The sequence below is a fragment of the Gymnoscopelus braueri genome (assembly GCF_963280865.1).
Source record: "Gymnoscopelus braueri genome assembly, chromosome: 10".
NCBI classification, from domain to species: Eukaryota; Metazoa; Chordata; class Actinopteri; order Myctophiformes; family Myctophidae; genus Gymnoscopelus; species Gymnoscopelus braueri.
This window is the reverse complement of record NC_137611.1, coordinates 9093984-9116644: the sequence shown is the minus strand read 5'-3', so window position 1 is coordinate 9116644 and position 22661 is coordinate 9093984. Positions and strand designations below refer to the sequence as shown.

The 22661-nt window shown below is 41.4% G+C and overlaps 1 protein-coding gene across 1 annotated transcript; it reads right to left on the bottom strand.

Moving 5' to 3' along the window:
• Positions 1-17212: 17212 nt before the first annotated feature.
• LOC308094072 (uncharacterized protein) lies at positions 17213-19194 on the bottom strand. Its single transcript, XM_080440523.1, has 2 exons — positions 18387-19194; positions 17213-17822 (listed from the first exon to the last, which is right to left on the bottom strand). Exons 1-2 carry the CDS (start codon positions 19069-19071, stop codon positions 17671-17673), a joined length of 837 nt encoding a protein of 278 aa, XP_080296649.1. The 5' UTR covers positions 19072-19194; the 3' UTR covers positions 17213-17670.
• Between the last annotated feature and the right edge of the window lie 3467 nt (positions 19195-22661).

The window sequence follows — 22661 nt, the reverse complement described above, 5'->3', positions numbered from 1 at the left end:
AAAATGTTTAAGTTTTAAGTTAACAAGGAAGTGGATGGGAGTCTAGATCTTCAAAAAATCATATCTCCTTGGTCTTTGGGTTAAAAAAAAAATATATATATATATATTTATTTATTTTTGGAATTAAAAGTCGTTTTAGTCTTGGCAGACAGGGCTTAAAGGACAACTTTGTTTTTTTACAACCACGGTTTATATTTTAGCTTGTAATTAAAGTAAAAAAAAGATGAGTGTTTTTTTCTTTTCATTTACTGCTTTCTATAGTTTTAGCAATTTTCGCGATATTTTTTACAGTGGGCGGGGGCATTCTGTCCGGTGGCTAAATATGCCTTTTTTACACAATAAAAAAGGTCCTGTGGTCTTGGATGGCCAGATGTGAGTTATTGGGGGCTAGAAGAGCTACTGTAAATAATAATAAAGAAAACACCGGGTTATTGTGTAAAAAAATACATATTTAGCCACCGGACAGAATGCCCCCGCCCACTTTAAAAAAGATCCCGAAAATTGCTAAAACTATAGAAAGCAGTAAAAAAATAAGTTTAACACTCATCTTTTATTTACTTTAATTACAAGCTAAAACATAAACCTTGGTTGTAAAAAAACAAAGTTGTCCTTTAAAGGACAGAAGTCGTTTTAGTCGTTCTAGGCAGGGAATGAGTTAAGGACCCCTGGGGGTCCCCTGACCACAGGTCTTTTTAATATTTTCTGTATCACATGCAAGTAGGGACATGGTGGTGTCACAAAGCAAACAAGCACTGGTAGTTAGTACTTCTAGCTTATGTTGGTTTCAGGGTGCAAGTCCCTGCAGTGCTGTACCCTGCTGACTGTCTCACCTTTGTCCTGTATGTTTACATGAAATGTTATCACTCAATTAGTTGTCACGCTGTCCAGTTAACACATTTGGTTCCATTTGTACACTCTCAGAGTTAGGATTTTATAGTATAGATTGTGGTCCCAGAGATAAAAATCAAATGGGGGTCCGTGGTCTAATGCATATCAAACTGGGGGTCCTTGAAATTAAAAGGCTTGAGAACCACTGTGACAGGGGATACTGTGTGTTCATATTTGAGACAGTTATTTATGCAAATATTCCACATTCACTTTTCACTTCATGAATGTTTTTAAATAGCCGATCTACAAGCTTGTAGATTGGCTATTTTCAAATAGCTGATGTATATAGGGTATATAGTAGCTTGCTGATTTGATGCTATAGATATTAACACATTTTTCTGGGGACCCCAGTACAGTTCATCAGTACAGTTATTTAACCTGACAGTGTGGTGCTAAAGCTGCAGTCGAAATCCAGCTCTTAGAGAACATGTGATATCCCCTGGTGTGTGTTCATATTATTTTAGATATGAAATGATGTGCAGGCCTATTGGCTTTGGACTGACAGAGACAGGCAGAAAGCTGTTCAATACATGTTCATCCTGTGTGCTGTTGCAGTAGTTCTCAAACCTTTTCATGTCAAGGACTCAAAATGAATATATTTTTGGCCATTTTAAGATTTTTTGAAAATAGCCAATCTACAAGCTTGTAGATCGGCTATTTTCAACCAGGTGATGAAAGGTTTAAAGTGGCTAAAATGTGTAACATGGATTATAGGCCAAATGCTACAGAAGAGGAAATGGTGAGAAATCAAATGAGTGATTGACTGTTTTAGACAATATGCATTGCAGATATGTTGATTCTAACCAAATTACTGTATCTGAGATATTTATTTATGTCTAGGCTCCTATGCTCTTGTTTAGTGTACATGATAGGGCAGTGGTTCTCAAACAGAGGGTGTACAAATGGAACCAAATGGACCCTCACAGGTCCATTTGGTTCCATTTATTAGAGTAAATGTATACAATTTAAAATTATTTTAAAGTATAGATTGCTGTCCCAGAGGTAGAAAATGCTCAAATAGGGGTCCTTGAAATGAAAAGGTTTGAGAACCACTGTGATAGGGGATACTATGCGTTCATATTGTTGTCTCTGCCAGGCCGAAAGGCATGGCGAGAGAGTATGTTTTGCACCCTGTCTGACCAGCTAATCTCCAGGACCGTTGGCATGATCGCAGCGAAACTATGTGTAGCAGTATGGGCGTGGGTTCCCACGCTGCCATCCTCCGCCCACTCATCAGTGGGCTGATTGACAACAGTATTAAGGCAACGCACCCTCAAACTCAGTTAGCTGTCTGTCTGTCTCCACACCGGTCCACTACATGTTCAGGCTGGCCTGTTGGGCTCTCCTGTCGGTTACTGCATCGCGCACCAGCGCAGGTATGTCTCTCCGTCTTGCTGTTTATGCAACTGTCTTGTACTGTGTGGCGCATGGTCGTGAACTTGACCATGACCGTTTGTGTCATTTGTAGCCTCGGTGTGTTTATCCACCTCATCGGCGTTTTACGCCCAGTCCGGTGTTGGCTTCACGCTGCACAACGGGTACGTTGGTGGTCCTTCCTCTCCACATTATAACCAATTAATTCTATGTCTTAGCGGCACTATAATAATCATGGCCTTTATATTACTACAGTTATTCCTACCGGTGTCCGCCGCTGCAAGCGGGCCATCAGGGCTTCCGCCTTTGCTGCATAGCGGTACGTCCCTGTGTGTCTCTCTGCTCCTGTCTTAGTGAACATTAGTATTATAAATTGGTAGAGTGACACGGCCACTTATCGTTTCAGGCACTGTGATACCACCTGCTGCTCTGCTGCTTTTTGATTCATCCACGCCTGTATTACAACCCCTCCTATTGACGCTCCTCGCTGAGGTTCTCCTCTCCCCGTTTCTAAACGGCGTGGACCAACTGGCTCAGCTGAGCGTACACCCTCATACGGGTTTAGACTAGAGTATTACTTCCCGACGCAAATGTCCCCACTCAGGCTCTCAGCCAGCCTTATTGTTTATTTGTTTATTATTTAGCGTTATTGCCTTTTCTGTTTATTTGCTTATTCTGCGTATTTGTTTATTATTACTTATTTGGTTATCTGCTTTTGTTTATTTGCTTATTATTACTTAGTTTGTTATTTGTTTATTACTTTTGTTTATTTGTTTATTTTGTTTATTTAGTGCTTTATGATTATTGTTTCTTTTGGGTGAGACTAGGCCTACAGACGGCATTCCATTATAATATAATAATATACATAGGATATAGTAAATATATATATATATATATATATATATATATATATATATTATACATAGCTCCCCTAATCCAAGTCCAATGTTAAACTATAATTGTCCGACACCACTAAAACCTACTCTCCGTCTTGCAGGCCTTTTGCTGGGGACCTCTTGGTGTGTGGAAGCAGGTGGCGGCCGCCCAGTCGGGTTGTGGTAACCCCCCCCCCCCCTTTGCTGTGCTTTGAGTGTGAAACCGTGTGCTGTGCCGGGGTGCCCTTCCTCTGGGTCGGTCGGCCTGCTCCTCCTCCCCCTTCCCCCCCCAGCATCGCCCTACCGGCACCTAGGTTTTATTATTGATTGCATTGTTACTTTGTTTTAGCTATTAATTGTTTTGCCCTTTTTATTATTGATGCATTTACACTGTTCTTAATTATAATAAAGCTTTTTGTATATTTGCCTATAGCACTGTTTCTGCCTTTTAATTATTTGATCTTAAAACGAACTTGTGTGAGGAGCAATCTTTGTTCAGGCGATTGGTTTACACTGTAATCATTTCCTGGGGTGCAATTCCCCAGGTGGCGTAGTTGGCTATAATACATATTTACCCATACCGCCCTGCTACATATGCACACACACTCCCTTGATGCCAATTCAGAACCTCTGCCCCAAATCTTTCACATGGGCCTGTTATAGCGCCACCAGGAGACCGCTTTTTGCAAAACCCATTTTTGACAGTACTCCTACAGATTCTGTCCAAACGTCACGTAAATCGGTACACAATGGCCCTCATTTATCAACGGAGCGTATAAACCGGCTTATATTTTTCCATATATTCGGCCGTACACCAACGTCGAAGTCACATTTATCAACGAATCCTACACAGCCAATCCTAGCGTACATTGGGTCGGAGCCTTGATAAATGTCACGGCTGAAACCGAGCACCATTTAAATAAGACGCCCTTAAATATTCTCGAAACGCCCTGATTTTACGACATGGAGAACCAGAATACGACCAAATAAAGAATGGGAAGCCAAAAGAGTTTCGCCGGCTCGCCTCGCTGCCTGTCAAGTCACACACGCACATGCACACGCACACGCCTCTCTCTGTCTCACACACACATACACACACACGCCCAACTGTGTCTTTCATGTAATCCGTAACGGTAGTATCTTTGTCACGTAGGCTTGTAGCCTACATGAATTACATAATGATACCAATCACATCGCCTTGAATGGGGTTTGTATATTAATTTATTTAACCCATACCGAGCAGTGCACAAGCAGTCATGTAGGATATTCCCCGTGAGAATCGGACGGGCGGCAGTGATCCCGTGCTGCCACGTTAATAAGAGATTCGATCGTCGGGTTGATATCCATAACCCAACCAGGTTGTGTAGCCTACATAACTCTCTATGACATAACTCCATAACATAGGACAAGCTACAGTAAGTTTGTAGACCTCACTGTCCATGAAAAGATGGTCGGGGCTCCCGAAAATGTTCTTGCAGAAGCGCTCGTATATTTTGAAAATAGCAGATCTACAAGCTCACAACGCATCGGGATGGGACCTGTTGTGAGCTTGTAGATCTGCTATTTTCAAATAGCCAATGCAGCCAGATCTGCAAGCTTAACCGAATGACTGTTAAAGCAGTTTGTTTAAATTACTTTATAAAATGTTATATTTTCACAGGGATTATTTGTTAGTGTAGATATACATTTAGGAGTGGATTATGTGTCCAGATGCCTGTCAGACAGTCAGACAATGCTTCTCCGCAGGTCTAGAATGGAATAAACGGGCGCAGCCAACGGCAACAACTGCTATCGACCAGACGTGAGATCTCAGCGTACGGTAGGATGAAGCCATCGTCAGGTTATATTGATAAATGCCGAAAGTTGCGGTGATCTCGCCGTACGCCCATTATTTGGTCTGCGCCACGTTGATAAACGAGGGCCAGTATCTCTATAGTCATTAAACAAAACGGGTCTTTCAGATTTAACTTTTTCTCTATCATCAGTGTTTCCTTAATTCATGTTTTTTTGTTTACACATGATTTTTTTCTATTGATATATTGCATTCATGTTCATGGGTATTTTCAGACATTTAACCACCTGTGAGGGGTTGTGAGCTTGTAGATCGGCTATTTTCAAATAGATGATGTATATAGGGTTTATAGTGGCTAGCTGATTTTTATACTATATCAGATCTGAGAATCACTGTGCTATTGTATAGTGTGATTACAGGACAATCAGTAAACACTTAAGGAAAGCTGTGTTGGTAAAGCCAGGTTAATCATATCTTTTCATACATTTTCATGCAAGTAAGGGCATGGTGTGAGCATGGCAAAAAAGCACTGGTAGTAGGTACTCCTGGTTTCTGCTGGGAACAGGGTTCGAGTCCCTGCAGCGCTGTGCTTACTGTTTCACCTTTGTCCTGTTGTATGTTTACATACAAAGTTAGCACTCAATTCATAGATTCATAATACCTGAATGCACTTTTAATTATAGTACATCAAGCAGATAGCCCTGTGATTACATCTTTATAGCACATGGTTGCATTACAGTGCAACCACAATGTGATTAAGTTCTTATTCACTATGCAGTTTTTGTACTCCTATGTTATGGTGTATTAGTCAGCACAGTGGATTAATATTTCTATCGATCTGGGATGTTAAGGTTGTGCAAAACTGTGGTCAATGAATTGCCTCTTCAGCTAGATTAAACGGCAGTCACTTATAACTGTTGAGACTCCTAGAACATTAAGACGTGTTGACATGGATAGCTTTGTGTCTAATAACATCTCTGTGTTAATGAATGGGGTATGAGCATTATGTCATACAGTGTAGATTGTAGATCGGACCATGTCGTACAGTACATGGTCTACATACCATGTACTGTAGACCATGTCGGTCTACAGTACAACAAACTATTAAGATGTTTGTAATTACAACATGTACTGCTTGGTGTAATGTTTAAAGCAAAGTAGGCCTTGCACAAGCCCGGGATCGAACCCAGGACCTTTTGACCATGTCATGTGTAAATGACATGCAAATGGTCCAAACAGGGACACACCCTAATGCTAATCTGATCCCTCCCACATTGACTGGAGAAACCTCAGCCAATCGCTGGCCTCACAGAATGCACTACGGTACGGCTCATCCCCCAGGGCAGGGGCAGAGACCCAGATCGTGCAAAATAATAATCATACTGTAGGGTTAGGTCCTGGATATCATGTAGGCAGCAACAATTTCTAGGAGATTTCCTGTGGAATCTAGAGTCACTCTGGCTAGACTGATTATACATGGAGAGCTTCCTATCTTTTTAAAGGATGTCTGTATACTCTGGTCAGGGACGTACACAATGTTTTTACTTGAACACTTATGTCCAATGTGTGCCTTTATACATGTTGGACTCTAGAGAAAGGGATCATTTACTCACACTGGGGCCACCCAGTGGAACTGCCTAGACACAGCAGTCATCAAACTGACTTAAACTTAAGAGCTTTTTAACTTCTAACAAGTGGTGGTTATTGGAAAAGCTTCCTGTTTGATGTAGGTAATTTTGTTTTTAATTGTAATCATTTTAGTAAGGGTTGTTTTGTTTTGCTTTAATGTATTTGGTTTGTGTTGTGTTGTGTTGTGTTGTGTACTGTTATGATGTTGTGTACTGTTATGAACATGTTTAATGTTGAGGACCACAATGGAAATAAATCATAGACCTTATTGTGTATTATCCTCAAAAAATGTATTAACCAGTAGGCTATGCTTTGCCGTTAACCACTTAAACCCCAATGGTGCGTTCACACGGGCAGATGAAAAGATACAAAGATACAAAAATACACTGCATAATAGTCACTGGATTCTTATATTATCAGAAAGCTCCCACATGGTTTAACTCATAGAGAGTAACATCACAACATGTGGTGTACAAGTTTTTTCTTTCCTTTTTCTTTTGGATTTTTTAAATGTATTTATGAAATTCTTTGGAAAACATTTTGAATTCTTTGTGAAATTTCATATTTATTTATTTTTGAAAATGTTTTGAAATAAACAAATTGTAGGAAAGGGAAAATTTTACTTTATTTACTCGCAACCATAAAAAAAAAGGTCTGTGACCCATTGTTTACTTTGGGAAACAGTGTTTTAGGCAGTGCACCTCCTTCTACACACCGACTTGGTTGATGCACCCCCAATCCTTAAAACAAAAATAAAATAGCCTTTTTATATCGACATTCAAGGCATCAAGATGAATCATGCATAATGATAGTCAATATTCAATATTCCAGAGAGCAGCACAATGTGCTTCACATTTTGATGAAACTACACTGAAACACATTCTCAATGAACTGAAACAAAGTTTAAAGAGCGAAGAGGATGGGTGAAGGCATGGACTGATTGATTGATTGATTGATCTTTTGATTGAATACTTTATTAACAGTTTTTAAACAGTACAGCAAGAGCAAGTACAATCACGCAAGCAATGCTAAAAGGATGCCACAAAAAAAGCCCTTAATGGCTTTTTTCCATTGTGGTCCAATGTATTCAATTCATCATCAAAACAAACATACCAGACATACAATACAATAAATCATCATCAATACCAGGATCAATAAAAGGTATAAAGAAATGATGTCATCATTTTAGCCACATTAGATATTTTTATTTTACGTTTATTACAATTATTTATATCCCAGCTGAACAGCGATTGTTTTATTTATTTTAAATAAAAAATGGAAATACAACAATATATTATCCCACTTGAAAACATCACAGTGTAATGACGTAATTATTACAGCCATTAAACCACCAAGCCTTTATTTCTCACACAATCACTCTAGAAACAGCTCGAGCACCCCAAAGAGTGCATGCACCCCACTTTGGGAATCCCTGAATAATAGGTGATTAAAAATGCTTTATATTCTGTGTTATCATTATTGTTAAAGCATTATGAATATTTACAAGTGCTTATAACTATAACTACACTGTGTTTTGAACCCATGTTATACGGACAGTAGATCTACAAACAGACCATAATAGAAGCGTTTTGTAAATCATTGGAGATTAAAGGAGATTAAAGATTAACTTTTTGTACAAATATGTCATTTATTGGTGGTTTTGTTGACCTTGGCGTAGAGGTCGTTTGAAGAACGAGATTTAACGGTAGAGTAGGTCACCTTATCTTCATCATCCCCATCACCATCATCATCATGTGTCTTGGCTCCTCCCACTGCAGCCCTCGTCTGATTGGTGTGGACGACAGACGCGTAGGTCAGACTGTCATCGGGGTCCATCTGGTTGGTTGACAGACCGGGGCGGCTCGCTGTTGTTGTGCTCTGATTGGTTGAGGTCAGGGGAACGTCATGGGTGGGCGTGTTCTTCCTCTTGACAACGAAGCAGATCACCAGTGCTGTTGCCATGACTACAACCACAACCACAACAATCACCACCAGGGTGACATAACTCTTCGGTGCTGTGGAGAGGAGATGATGGTCAGTTCTTACACTTTGATCTGGTGATGTTTTTATACATTAAATTAACCCGACTTTTATTTGTAGAATCATCGTGTTAAAACTGACCCTGTATTACATTACAACTGACACCAAACAACTGTAATTTGGTCAGTTATTATACTTTTGTTTACCACCGTTTCTCCCCAATTTAGTTGTTATGCCAATTAATTCCTCCCCACACACATTTGTGTGTGTTGTCACTGATGTTGTATCCTATTGGCTCACCTGCCAGTGAGGAGCCCCCGTAGAGCCTCCGTCCTATACTCCTCCTGTCCCAAGCCCGTAGGTCGGAGTAAACATATTGACAAATATCACTCTCCCTGCCCGGCTCCCCTTCCCCAAAAATTGGCATATTGTGTTCCTATAGACGCTCGACAAAGCCGGACGCACCACTGTGGATTCGAACCCCAGGTGGTGAGCAGCTACTTTACCACTGCGTCACATGAGCACCTTATGTGTAGTCAGTTATAATGCAGGATCAGTTGTAATGGAATGTAACTGGAACAGTTGTGCTGCCTACCTGGTGTTTGTTGGATGGTAGAGACAGTGGACAGTGAATCAACAGGTGGTTGGATGGACGAGGCGGTCGTAGAACGAGGTGGTGTTCCAGTGGGAGGGTTGGTTGTTTGTGTCGTCTTCAAGTCTCCTGGGAAGTCAATGAATGTCTTCACTTCGTTTCTATAAGTCACCTGACATCTGACCTTCATCAGGTTGTTGTTAATGGTCAGAGTGGTAGAACATCCAGACTTAACGTTGTCTTCTATCAGGATACCATCCTCCTTCAGCCAGCTCAGCTTATTATAGCTTACATCATGTTCAAACAGAGAGCATATTAATGTCTGTTTTGTCCCATTTTTTCCTGTGGTGATGCTCAGTACAGACAGATACAATCGTTGATCGTGTCTTCTATGATTCACAAATCGTCGACAGGTATAACGTCCAGCATCTTCAGCTGTGATGTATTTTACAGTAAGAGAGCAGTTAGACTCCAAACTCATTCTGTTTGCTTTAGATGGGGATAGTTTACTCATTTGAATGAAACCATGCTCAGCCACAACACCAGGAGAGGCTGAATCCTTTTCTTCATAAAGCCACGTAGTTGATTTACAGCCAGGATCATCGGGTAACATGTAGTCAAATGATCTCAGATTGACAATATCACCAGATCTTCTGTACAGGTCAACAGAGTCCAGCAGGTGAGTTTTGTCGACTCCAAGCAGCAAAATGAAAAACAACTGAATCCATTTGATCCCTGGCATTCTGATCTGAACCTTTTCTCTGTCTGTCTGTCTGTCTGTCTGTCTGGACCCGATACAGATCTTCTTCCTGAAAAGAGCAGTGTTGTGTCTTTTTTTCTTAAACGTCTTCTGCACCGTGGTCAGCACCTCAGCTATATTGGTGCGCGCCCTTTTTGCTTAGTGGTTTGTCATTTCCTCATGTCACTATGCAGAGAGTTTCCTGTGGAAACGTTCTGTTTACGTATACAATACCTTTTCATGCTTAGGACCCCCAATTAGATATACTAGATGTGAGGGCCGCTTCGCGGCCCTCACATCTAGGCCCGATCCGAGGTTGGTCCAGACAGCACTGGCGTAGTCACTCGGCACACACGTCATGCGAAGTCTGGCCCCTCTGGCCTCTCCTCTCCTCTCCTCTCCTCTCCTCTCCTCTCCCCCCCCCCATCTGAATATGTTTTGTGACTGGGACCCCCAGAGGTGAAGATTTGTATTAAAAATAATCTAAATTATTAGTAAATGTCCAAACAGTGTGTGTCAATAAGTGGTGGATTTATACAGCACCTTTATCCAAAGTGCTTTACAACGTGCATTACATTCACCCATTCATTCACACACACGCACGCACGCACGCACGCACCCACGCACGCACACACGCACAGCAGAGGACACACACACACATAGCAAAGGACACACACACACACACACACACACACACACACACACACACACACACACAGCAGAGGACACCATGCAAGGCACCAGTGACCTAAGAATGTTGACTGTTTAATATGATAAAAAGGAACTAGCAGGATAACAGTCATGGCTGTGACGGTTATGAGTTAGAGGTGTTATAACCACGACCTAAAAACACTTTAAACCTCTCACTCCCATATGTCTCAGAGACGCTGAGAAACTACTGCTGTGTGTTGTTAACAATACCTCTGTTCCTCAATATGGTGGAACACTGACTGTACATTTATTTCATTTCTTTGTAGACCTTATTAATCCCACAGTGTGTGTATGTGTAAGAAATCCTGTTAGTATAGATCAATTATTTGTTTACCAACGTTGAGACTGGATGCACAGGTGATTGTTTCATGCAATCAATTCTCAGCCTGTTGTTTCGGGGTGCGCTAGTTTCAGCGCACCCCAACCCCCTCTTGTGTGTTGGCTAGTGCTGCGCGCCCTAGCGAGACCTGGCAGAATGGGTTTGACGCTTGCGCAGTATGACGCTTGCAACCAGCGTGACGTCGTCTGTTAAGGGGTCTATTGTCTAAGTAAAACTTACAGTATCAGGAGGGGAAAACAAAACCACCTACTGTAGCCAAGACCACTGGTTCTCAACATGTGGTCCGGGGACCCCAGGGGTCCAAATGGATGCTTAGGGGTCTGTAACTCTGATAGTGTACAAATGGAACCAAATGGACCCATAAGAGAGTTAAATACTGTAAATACTGTACAGAAGATTTTAAAGTGTCGCTCAGCGTCCCAGAGATTTAAAAAAAAAGGTATCAAATGAGGGTCTGTGGATTATTTAAGATTTTAAATAATTGACCCAGACAACGTTTTTTAAATTTAAGGGAATCAACTTTACTGAAGGTTTATGTTTTTTGTCTTTTTAGTTTTTTTATACAGAAGAAATCCCTTTTTAACTTGAAATGAAATAATAAACAATAAATGAAATTAACAAATTAATAAATGACACACTAACAAATATTGGACCTACTAAAAAATAAACACAAGCCTTAAAAAACCTGTTTAAGAATAAATGAATTAGCTGTGAGCACAATACTCAAAATGACAACAAACCAATTGTCTTTTACCCAAAATAAAAACACTGGAGCAAATCAATGAATTATACCTAGTATTGAAATTGAAACAAAGATACATTTCCCTCAGTAGTTTTCAAAAAACCCTGGTTCCCTATCTCTCTCCCTAATTATTAATTCAACCCTTATTTAAATATAGCTTCAAACTTAAGTTAAACCATGACCTTAATCCATAACCATGAACTTGACAATAACGTCAACCATAAACACACACACACACACACACACACACACACACACACACACACACACACACACACACACACACACACACACACACACACACACACACACACACACACACACACACACACACACACACACACACACACACACACACACATTTAAATTCTTTATTTATGTCCACATAAATACAAGGTCTAAAGGACACAAATACTAGTAGTGCAATTTCACACTGTGGGTTACTACGGCATACGTGCCGACAAAGGCAATCACAGTTACAGTTATACACATACATAGGACCAAACAGGCAGTATACAGCTTAAGGGTACAGATACCAGCGCCGTCTCCAAATAGCGCAACTGCCAATAGCTGACACTGAGCAATATTTTGCTAGCTGTTTGGCTCTTCTCTTTGAGAGACCAGCCATCTGAAGGCCTCTAACAACGAGCTTATGAACATGGCCCAGGCTGCCAAATATGAAAACTAGAAGTTTACAGTTGTAGCCCAGTTGCGACATGGTCTGCTCTAGCAGTTGATATTTCACCACCTTAGTTATAAAGGCTTCTTCTAGGCTGTGGTCAAACGTACAGCCAACCTCTAAAATGAGAACCTCTCTGCTATTTTCATCAACAACAACAATATCGGGGGTGTTTGCTGCTATATCAGAGAACATTGAGACATCACTACACAGATTGAACATACTCGGCTTCACAGTGGAGTGCTTATACAGCATTGATGCAGGTGACCTGAATGTGGAAATGATACTGTCTGCAATCACAATCAGATCCACGATTCTATCATGTCTACAAATGTAAAGCCCTCTGTACGCATGACAACCATTGAGGATGTGGGCCATGGTTTCAGTAATCTGTGCGTGGTCGTGATGTATACAGTGTGGGCTATGGCTGTCAGGGAGCCAGATGGAAAGATGAAGCTTAGATGGTAAAACCTGGAGCCTAGCTTTTAAGGTGAAGGTGATGATGGCCTCATCAAGAGCTACACCTTTAAACACTGTATGAGACACAGAGTGGTCAGCGGCCAGGAGACAGGCAAGCTTTCCTTGCAGTCTAAGTTCAGTCCAGTGCTTCCGTTGACATTGTTGCTGCGCTGACATGAGGTGACCACGGGCGTTGGTGAGTGACAGTTCATACCCTGATCCACAGATGTTGATAGTGGCCTTTACAGATATGTGAGGGTCAGAGATTACCTCCTCGGATGCGTTGACAGCCTCGGAGTCCGGCCCCACCCACTCCAGGGTCACATCTGACCAGCTGCAGAGGTCATTCAAGTCCAGCCAATCTGACCACACCCCAAATCCGGCGGCGCAGCTGTCTAGCTTGCCACTCGGTTTCTTCCGGTAGCCCAGGAAGCTTGGTTCCGACCCGCGTGCCAGCGGGACCTTGCGCCTCTGCAGGTCCAGAAACAGAGAGGCTCTGGCCTGCTCTCTGACGTGCTGGTCATCACTGTTCAGCATGTTGAGGAGATGGCTGAGTCTCGTGGCAATGTAAGTCCATTCAAAGTTGGGAACGCCCAGTCCGCCCTCCTGCTTGGTATGGAAGATGATGTCTCACACACACACACACACACACACACACACACACACACACACACACACACACACACACACACACACACACACACACACACACACACACACACACACACACACACACACACACACAGCAGAGGAAACCATGCAAGGCACCAAGGGGGGGTTCAGTGACCTAGGAATGTTGACTGTTTAACTTGATGAAAAGGAACTAGCAGGTTGACAGACGTGGGTGTGACGTGCATGAGTTAGAGGTGTTATAACCACGACCTAAAAACACTCCAAACCTGTCTCAGAGACGTTGAGAACTACTACTGTGTGTTGTTATCAATACCTCTGATCCTCAATATGGTGGATTACTAACTGTACATTTATTTCAATAATTTGCAGATCTTATTAATCCCACTGTGTGTGTAGACGTGTAAACAGTCCTGTTAGTATCGTCTAAGTCTATTTTGTCTGTTCATTTGAGTTCAACACGTCTAGTTAAAAGCAGACTTACAGTATCAGGAGGGGAAAACAAAACCACCTACTGTAACCAAGACCACTGGTTCTCTATGTGGGGTCCGGGGACCACCAGGGGTCCAAATGGATGCTTAGGGGTCTATATTTCTGATAGTGTACAAATGGAACCAAATGGACCCGTAAGGGAGTTAAATACTGAAAATACTGTACAGAGGATTTTAAAGTGTAGCTCAACGTCCAAGAGATTTAAAAAAGGTATCAAATGAGGGTCCATGTTGCATATCAAACTATAGGGTCCTTCAAATGAGAGAGGTTGACACTAACAGGCCTTTCTATTGAATGCAGGTTCTACTACTGCTAAAACCTAAAGAAAAAAATACTATCTTTTTACATTTAGAAAATATATACTGTGTAAACAATTATACACCTTTTAAATATATATTATATTTTCAAAACATGTCAATACAATAAAATAAAAACTTGGCTCTCAGGCATCATCTCTTTGAAGGAAAGTCTGCTAGAAGGATCGTTAGTTTGCCCGGGCGGGTCGGGTACTGACAGAGGATGTGACGTCAACGCTGATCCATAGTCCTCCAAGGTCAAGGTCCAACAGCTGTTGACTAACAAATAGAAGTACCCACCACCCACATACCACCCACTGAAGACAGTTGGGTTGACCTTCCATCTGCTCAATGCAGTGTGTGGACAACATCCACTGCTATTAATGTTATAGTAGACACATGAAGACAAAACAAACAAAAAACTGTCATGTTGAGAAATGTTATGTTATGTTATGGTATGATATTTATTTAGTTTCAGGATTTGTTTGTTTGTTAGTTTTTTTTTTTACTTCAAATGACTCACATTGAGTTGCAACAAATGCAGTAACATTGCAGATTTCACATTATGTAATATGCAGTGCTGAGTCAGAGCTATGCTATTCTGAGTTCCCAGAAGTTTTCGCCTAGCCTGGTAAACCCTCCCTCCGGAAATCTCAATTCCATTTCATTTCAGGAGTGAGTCTGGCATGATCCGCCTTTCTGCAATATTGGCTCTGTATGCCAAACGGCCGGGCCTATCAGCGTCGTCGCTCATTGTTCTGTGATTGACAGCTTACGTTGGCCAATCAGGTGGCGAGTTCGAGTGAGCCCAAAACACGAACGGCAGCCATCTTTTTCTTGTGCGGCCAATTCTCCGCTATTTTTTTACTTCAAAAAGCTCTCTAACTTCTATTTTGAGGCACGGAATTTACTTATAAGATATCGTTTGGATAGAATTTAGTTGTTTAACTTCATATATGTGGTCAATTAATCATGACAAAGCCTATTTAAAAAAAAATAATTAGAGAACCGGTAGGGGCGGGCAGTGACACCATTGTACCCGAAAAAGGCAACCCATTTTGGGTATGGCTGTCTCAAAAGTCCCTTCGCGTCACATTAAGACTGGTGAACTGCTGATTGGCTGAAGGGGAAAAATTATCATTGGCTGAAGGGGTTGTCAGTCAACGGTATTACTCCCGCCCAACTCCAGCACAGCCAATATTGCAGACAGGCGGATCAGGCCAGACTCACTCCTGAAATCAAATGGAAATGAGATTTCCGGAGGGAGGGTTTACCAGGCTAGTTTTCGCCAGCTCTCGCATACAAACGGGAGGGGCGAGGAGAGCTATGCTAACTAACAGTCACATAAACCTATGGGCCAAAAAGAATGATAACTCTCTTACACAAACTGGAGTGATGGAGCTGTCAAGCCCTGAGAAGAGGTGTAATATAACTGAAAATAAGAAATGTTATTTTTATTATTATATTTTACTTGTACTTTTGTATTTGTAATATATTACTTTTTTAGTGATCTTTACACATAACATTTTTAGGACTGTACTGCACGGTGTCAGCTGGCCATTGGAGGGCAGCAGAACACCTCAGTCAGCAGAGCTCAGTCCAGCTTGTTACTACCTGGCTCATAGGCCATAACAAAAAGGAGGAAGACACATGGCTGGTTTAAACGTGTATAAATAATGCATTTATTTACTACAAATTAACTCAAACTCATAGCAAAGAATGGCATGGAGTATGTTCAGTGGAATCAGTAGTGTCAGCGATGTGTGATCAATGTAGTGTGGTGTGTTGAATGGCGCAAACTTAAGGCTAACTACAGAAACGCTGCTGCCATCAGAGGGAGAGAGAAACTGAGTGTGGTCAACACCCAGCTTTTTATAGGGCACAATGGTAACATTGGCCAGGTGCTCCCAATGCACCTGATCGGCACCTCAAATTACTCAGTTTACAGAACCTGTGGGGAGACAAAGACAGACAGGGGAATAGGCCTGGATATTTATGAAATTATTTTGAAAAATGTTTGAATTCTTTCTTTGTGAAATTCGTAATTTATTTATTTTTGAAAATCTTTTGAAATAACAAACAAAATGTAGGAAAGGGGGAAAAAGGGATATTTACTCGCAATGGAAAAAGGTAGGATATATACATCTCCACAGTTTTTTAGACACAGTGCTAGATCCAAAAATAATCAAGTGAAAAGGGAATCACCGCATACGATAAACTGCTCTCCCATCTTTATTTATTTAACCAGAAAATAATAAACATTAATGTTTAGCCCGTGTAGGGCTTCATCCGGTCAAATCTGATGAAGCCCTACACGGGCAAAACGTTGTTCATTATTTTTTAATAAATAAATGTTTTCTTGCAACCCATAAAAATGGGTTCACGACCCACAAATGGGCCCATATACCCACTGTTTATTTTGGGAAACAATGTTTTAGGCAGTGCACCCATTCTACACACTGACTTGGTAACACACTGACCTGAAGATGAAAGAGAAAATAGCCTATTTATATCCACATTAAAGGCATCAAGATGAATCATGCATAATGATATTCAATACCAATATTCCAGAGAGCAGGACAATGAGCTCTCACGTTTTAATGAAACTGAAACTACACTGCAACAACGTTTCAATGAACTGCAACAAAGTTACGCACAAACTGTCACTTTTAAAGAGCAAAGAAGATGGGTGAAGGCAAGGATTGATAGATTGATTGAATGCTTTATTAAAAGTTGCAACCAGTACAGCAAGTACAATTATGCAAGAAATGCTAATATGTTAACACAAAAAGCCCTTAATGGCATGTTCCCATTGTGGCCCTATGTATTCAATTCATCATCAAGACAAACGTACCAGACATACAATACAATAAATCATCATCAATACCAGCATCAATAAAAGGTATATGTATACAGTAAACACGCTCTGGTAACAAGCTGAAGCTAGAATATTAATCTATGTCCTGTTGTGACACACAGGCTTATTGGCAGAGACCCATCATCAGAGAAGATGGGGAAATTATGTCATCATTTTAGCCACATTAAAGATTTGTTTTTGCATTTATTACACTTATTATTATTATAGCTGAAGAGGAATTTATTTTAATTTTAAATAAATGTAAACATATATCCCACTTGAAAGCATTACAGTGTAATGACGTAATGATTACAACCATTAAACCGACATTAATTTATTTCTCTCACACACCCCCTAGAAACAGCTCGAGCACCCCAAAGGGTGCATGCACCCCACTTTGGGAATCCCTGATATATAGGTAATTAAAAATGCTTCATTCTGTGTTATGATTATTATTAAAGCATTATGACAATTTACGTGTGCTTATAACTATAATTACACTGTGTTATGAGCAGATTATAATGCACACATGTAGACTGTCATCAGGATCAATCTGATTGGCTGATAGACAGAGGCGGCCTGCTGTTGTTGTGCTCTAATTGGTTAAGCTCAGGGGAATGTCATTGGTGGGCATGTTCTTCTTGACAACAAAGACGACCACCAATGCTGTTGTTGCCATGACTACAACCACAACCACCCCAACGATCACCCTGACGATGGCGACACCACTCTCGTTCTGGTCTGGTGCTGTGGAGAGGAGAGGACGGTCCGTTGTTACACTTTGACACTAGTCTCACATAGTCAGACTACTATTCAACAATCTACGAATGCTATGACCTGAAGCATTTGAACATTTTCGGACTCAACAGTCTGGCCACGCGAGACTACTTTGACACTAAACTGAGCTGATGATATTTTTATACATTAAATGTTAAATTATATTTGTATACATTAAATTAACCCGACTTTTCTTTGTAGAAGCACTTGGGGTGTGGTGCTGTGGAGAGGAGAGGAGGCTCACTTACTTTGACACTAAACTGAGCTGATGATATTTTTATACCTATTAAATTAACCAGACTTTTCTTTGTAGAAGTGTTAAAACTACATTACGACTGACAAAACACAACTGTAATGTGGTTCAGTTGTGTGTGGAGTCAGTTATAATGCAGTGTCAGTAGTAATGAAATCTGGGGATCCATTCGGTAAAAAAAAGGAAAAGAATACATACATATATTTTAATGTAATGTGGTTCAGTTGTAAATGTATGTCATGTGGGTCAGTTGTGTTGTCCAACACTGACTCCTCTCCTACCTGGTGTTTGTTGGATGGACGAGGCAGTGGTAGAACGAGGTGGTGTTCCAGTGGGAGGGTTGGTTGTTTGTGTCGTCTTCAAGTCTCCTGGGAAGTCAATGAATGTCTGCACTTTGTCGTTTACAGTCAACTGACATCTGACCTTCATCAGGTTGTTGTTGATGGTCAGAGTGGCAGAACATCCAGAGCTGTCTTTTATCAGGGTACCATCCTTGTCCAGCCAGCTCAGACTAACACAGCTATCATCATATTGAAACAGAGAGCATGTTAATGTCTGTTTTGTCCCTCTGTTTCCTCTGGTGTTGCTCAGTACAGACAGATCAAACTTGTGCTCTTTCCTCCCAGATGGTTGACAGGTATAACGACCAGCATCTTCAGCTGTGATGTCTTTAACAGTCAGGGAGCAGTTAGACTCCAATTTCATTCTGTCTGCTTTCGATTTCGGGTTTAGTTTATTAATGTGAATCAAACCATTCTTAGCCACAACACCAGGCGTTGAATCTCCTTTTTTTTCATAAATCCACGTAGTTGTTTTACAGCCAGGATCATCAGGTAACGTGTTCTTACATCTCAGATTGACAGTATCTCCAGATCTTCTGTAGAGGTCAACAGAGTACTGTAGGTGAGTTTTGTCGACTCCAAGCAGCAGAATGAAAAACAACTGAATCCATTTGATCCCAGACATTCTGATCTGTCTGTCTGTCTGTCTGTCTGTCTGTCTGTCTGTCTGTCTGTCTGTCTGTCTGTCTGTCTGTCTGTCTGTCTGTCTGTCTGTCTGTCTGTCTGTCTGTCTGTCTGTCTGTCTGTCTGTCTGCCTGCCTGCCTGCCTGCCTGTCTGCCTGCCTGCCTGCATGCCTCAGTGTGTCAGTGAGGCTGACTGGAGAGCAGCACTAGTATTGTGGTTGAAGTTCCTTCCTCATTCATTAACGTCATGTCATTCTGCGGAGGTAGAGTTTCCTGTGTAAACGGTCAGTTTAGATGTAGAATAGACTTTAATGTGTCAGTATTTATGGACTCTAAGCCTGAACAGCACATCTATGTGTGTGTTTCTTGATTATAGGCTCTTTATGGTCTTTGTGATTTACAGTATATATACTTCATAAGGCCCAACCTTCCATATTCAATATGGTATGTATAGGCCATAGATCCTTTATCTAAAGTGCCTTACAATGTGGATTACATTCACCCAGTCATTTACACGTATTCACAAAGAGGAAACCATACAAGACACCAACCTGCTCATCAGGAGCAGTTAGAGGTTCAGTGTCTTGCTCAAGGACAGCTGGGAATCAAACCTTCCATTTCCCAAGCGGCCGCTCTACCTTCTGAGACTCTAACACTCTCTTACTATGTTTACACAATTTCATTATTTCATTTCATTTCACCTTCTTCTAAAGTAATTTAGAAGGAGAAATTAGTCAGGGTGTACAGTAGCACATTTTAAATCTAGACCCTGCAGTCAAAAGTGTACGTACTTCATATATTGGTTAAAATACTTATAATAATGATCAATAGATCTAAGACCTAATAATGTTGACCGTTTAACGTGATAAAAAAGAACTAACAGTTGGGTATGGGTGTGACGAGCATGAGATAGAGGTGTTAACCACGACCTAAAAACACTTCAGAGCCACATGTCTCAGAGACGCTGAGAACTACTTCTGTGTGACACTGACTGTACATTTACTTCTTTGTAGACGTTATTAATCCATTAATGAGGCCGATTCTACAAATGCCTTCAAAATCAGTAGTTCTCAAACTTTATTCGTGCCAAGGACCCTCAAAAATGGTAAAAAATAGCAGATGGCACGAAGTGACGCGCTGTGAGCTTGTATATCTGCAATTTTTGAATGGCCAACACTAAAATCTAAAATGACACAGATGCTTTCCCAGATTTGATAGCTTAATCCCACAGTGTGTGTGTGTGTGTGTGTGTGTGTGTGTGTGTGTGTGTGTGTGTGTGTGTGTGTGTGTGTGTGTGTGTGTGTGTGTGTGTGTGTGTGTGTGTGTGTGTGTGTGTGTGTGTGTGTGTGTGTGTGTGTGTGTGTGTGAGTGTCCTCTTAGGATTTGTCAATGACCACGTGGTGCCACCAGTACCACACATCTTCAGTTGTACCATGACCTCATCGGGTCCTAAACAGTCCTGTTAGTATCGTCGATTTTGTCTGTTATTTGGAGTTCAACACGTCTAGTTAAAAGCAGACTTACAGTATGAGGAGGGAAAACAAAACCACCTACTCTAGCCAAGACCACTGGTTCTCTACGGGGGTCCGGGGACCACCAGGGGTCCAAATGGACGCTTAGGGGTCTGTAATAGCCTGGTTCCAGACGAATCTGCCTTTGCAAAATTGCATCGCACTTTAGCCCTCGGCAGATTAGGTCTGGCCCCCCTCAATAGAGATTTCATTTCTCTCCCTCCGAAGTCCTGAGGGACCAATCAGGGCCCAGTATCCAAATGTGGGCGGGCTTATCACCTTATTTGGAGCAATGACGTACAAGGAAGCACTGCTCTGATTGGTTCGTACAAGGAAGCACTGCTCTGATTGGTTTAGGTCTAACCAATAGAGTCCGTTTGGATCTTTTTGTAACCGCCCCTTGGAAAAAAATCTATCATTGATAGGGACCAGACTAATATCCACGCAGTGTGTCGTGTGATATTGTCTGGCCACGCGAGGCTAGGTCTGTAACTCTGAGAGTGTACAAATGTAACCAAATGGACCCGTAAGGGAGTTGAATAAATACAGAGGATTTTAAAGTGTAACTCAGCGTCCCAGAGATTTAAAAAAAAAGGTATCAAATGAGGGTCCGTGGCCTGTTGCATATCAAACTATAGGGTCCTTCAAATGAGAGAGGTTGACAATTCCTGTGTCTCAATTCAGAGGGTGCATCCTACAAAGGATGGTGCCTAGGTAGGGTGTTTTTAAATCTTTAAATGTTTTGGCACCATTGAATCAGAGCTTCTACCTCCCAATAACTCTATAAGGGTCTTGATGTCTACTGACCAGTCACTTCTTAAGATCCCACCAACAAAACTGAGGACTCGGGGAGATAGATAATTAACCGATGTGGAGCCCAAACCGTGGAACGATCTTCCACCCCATGTTAGAGCGTCTCAAACCCTGTCTGTGTTTAAATTACGTTTGAAAACTCACTTTGTACTCCTTGGCGTTCGAAAATTCAGACTGAGAGTTGCTGGTTCCACTAGGCATTGTGTCTATATGTTGTCCTGTTTATTGTGTATTGTTTTGCTCTAGTATTATTTTGTTACTGAGTGACGTGTACAGCACTTTGGTTCAACACTTGCTTTAAATGTGCTCTATAAATAAAGTGGATTGGATTGGATTGGTGGGTAGGGCGGCCACCAAAAAAACAGTTTTTGCCTGTCTGTCTGTCTGTCTGTCTGTCTGTCTGTCTGTCTGTCTGTCTGTCTGTCTGTCTGTCTGTCTGTCTGTCTGTCTGTCTGTCTGTCTGTCTGTCTGTCTGTCTGTCTCTCTCTCTCTCTCTTTCTCTGTCTGTCTGTCTGTCTGTCTGTCTCTCTCTCTCTGTCTGTCTGTCTGTCTGTCTGTCTGTCTGTCTGTCTGTCTGTCTGTCTGTCTGTCTGTCTGTCTGTCTGTCTGTCTGTCTGTCTGTCTGTCTGTCTGTGTCTCTCTCTCTCTCTCTTTCTCTGTCTGTCTGTCTGTCTGTCTCTCTCTCTCTCTTTCTCTGTCTGTCTGTCTGTCTGTCTGTATGTCTGTCTGTCTGTCTGTCTCAGTGTGTCAGTGAAGCTGACTGCGGAGCAGCTTTAGTTTTGTGGTTGCAGTCAGTTCCTCTTTCAGTTACATGTCAGTATGCAGAGAGTTTCCTGTGAAAACATTCAGTTTACATGTAGAATAGACTTCAATGTGTCTGTATTTATTATGTAATGCTCTAAGCAGAGGTGTGTTGTGTCTCTGTGTGTGTTTATTGTATATAGGCTCTATATGGTCTTTTTAATGTATATAGACTTCATATGGCCCAACCTTCCATATTCAAATGGTGCATTTATAGGCTATAAATCCTTTATCCAAAGTGGTTTACAATGTGCATTACATTCACCCAGTCATTCACACACAGACAGCAGAAGACACCATGCAAGACACCAACCTGCTCATCAGGAGCAGTTGGGGGTTCAGTGTCTTGCTGAAGGATAGCTGGGGATCAAACCAGTTACCTTCTATTTCCCAAGCGGCCACTCTATCTTCTAAGACTCTGACACTCTTTTATTATAAAGTAGGAATTTGAAAAAAATCCCAAAAA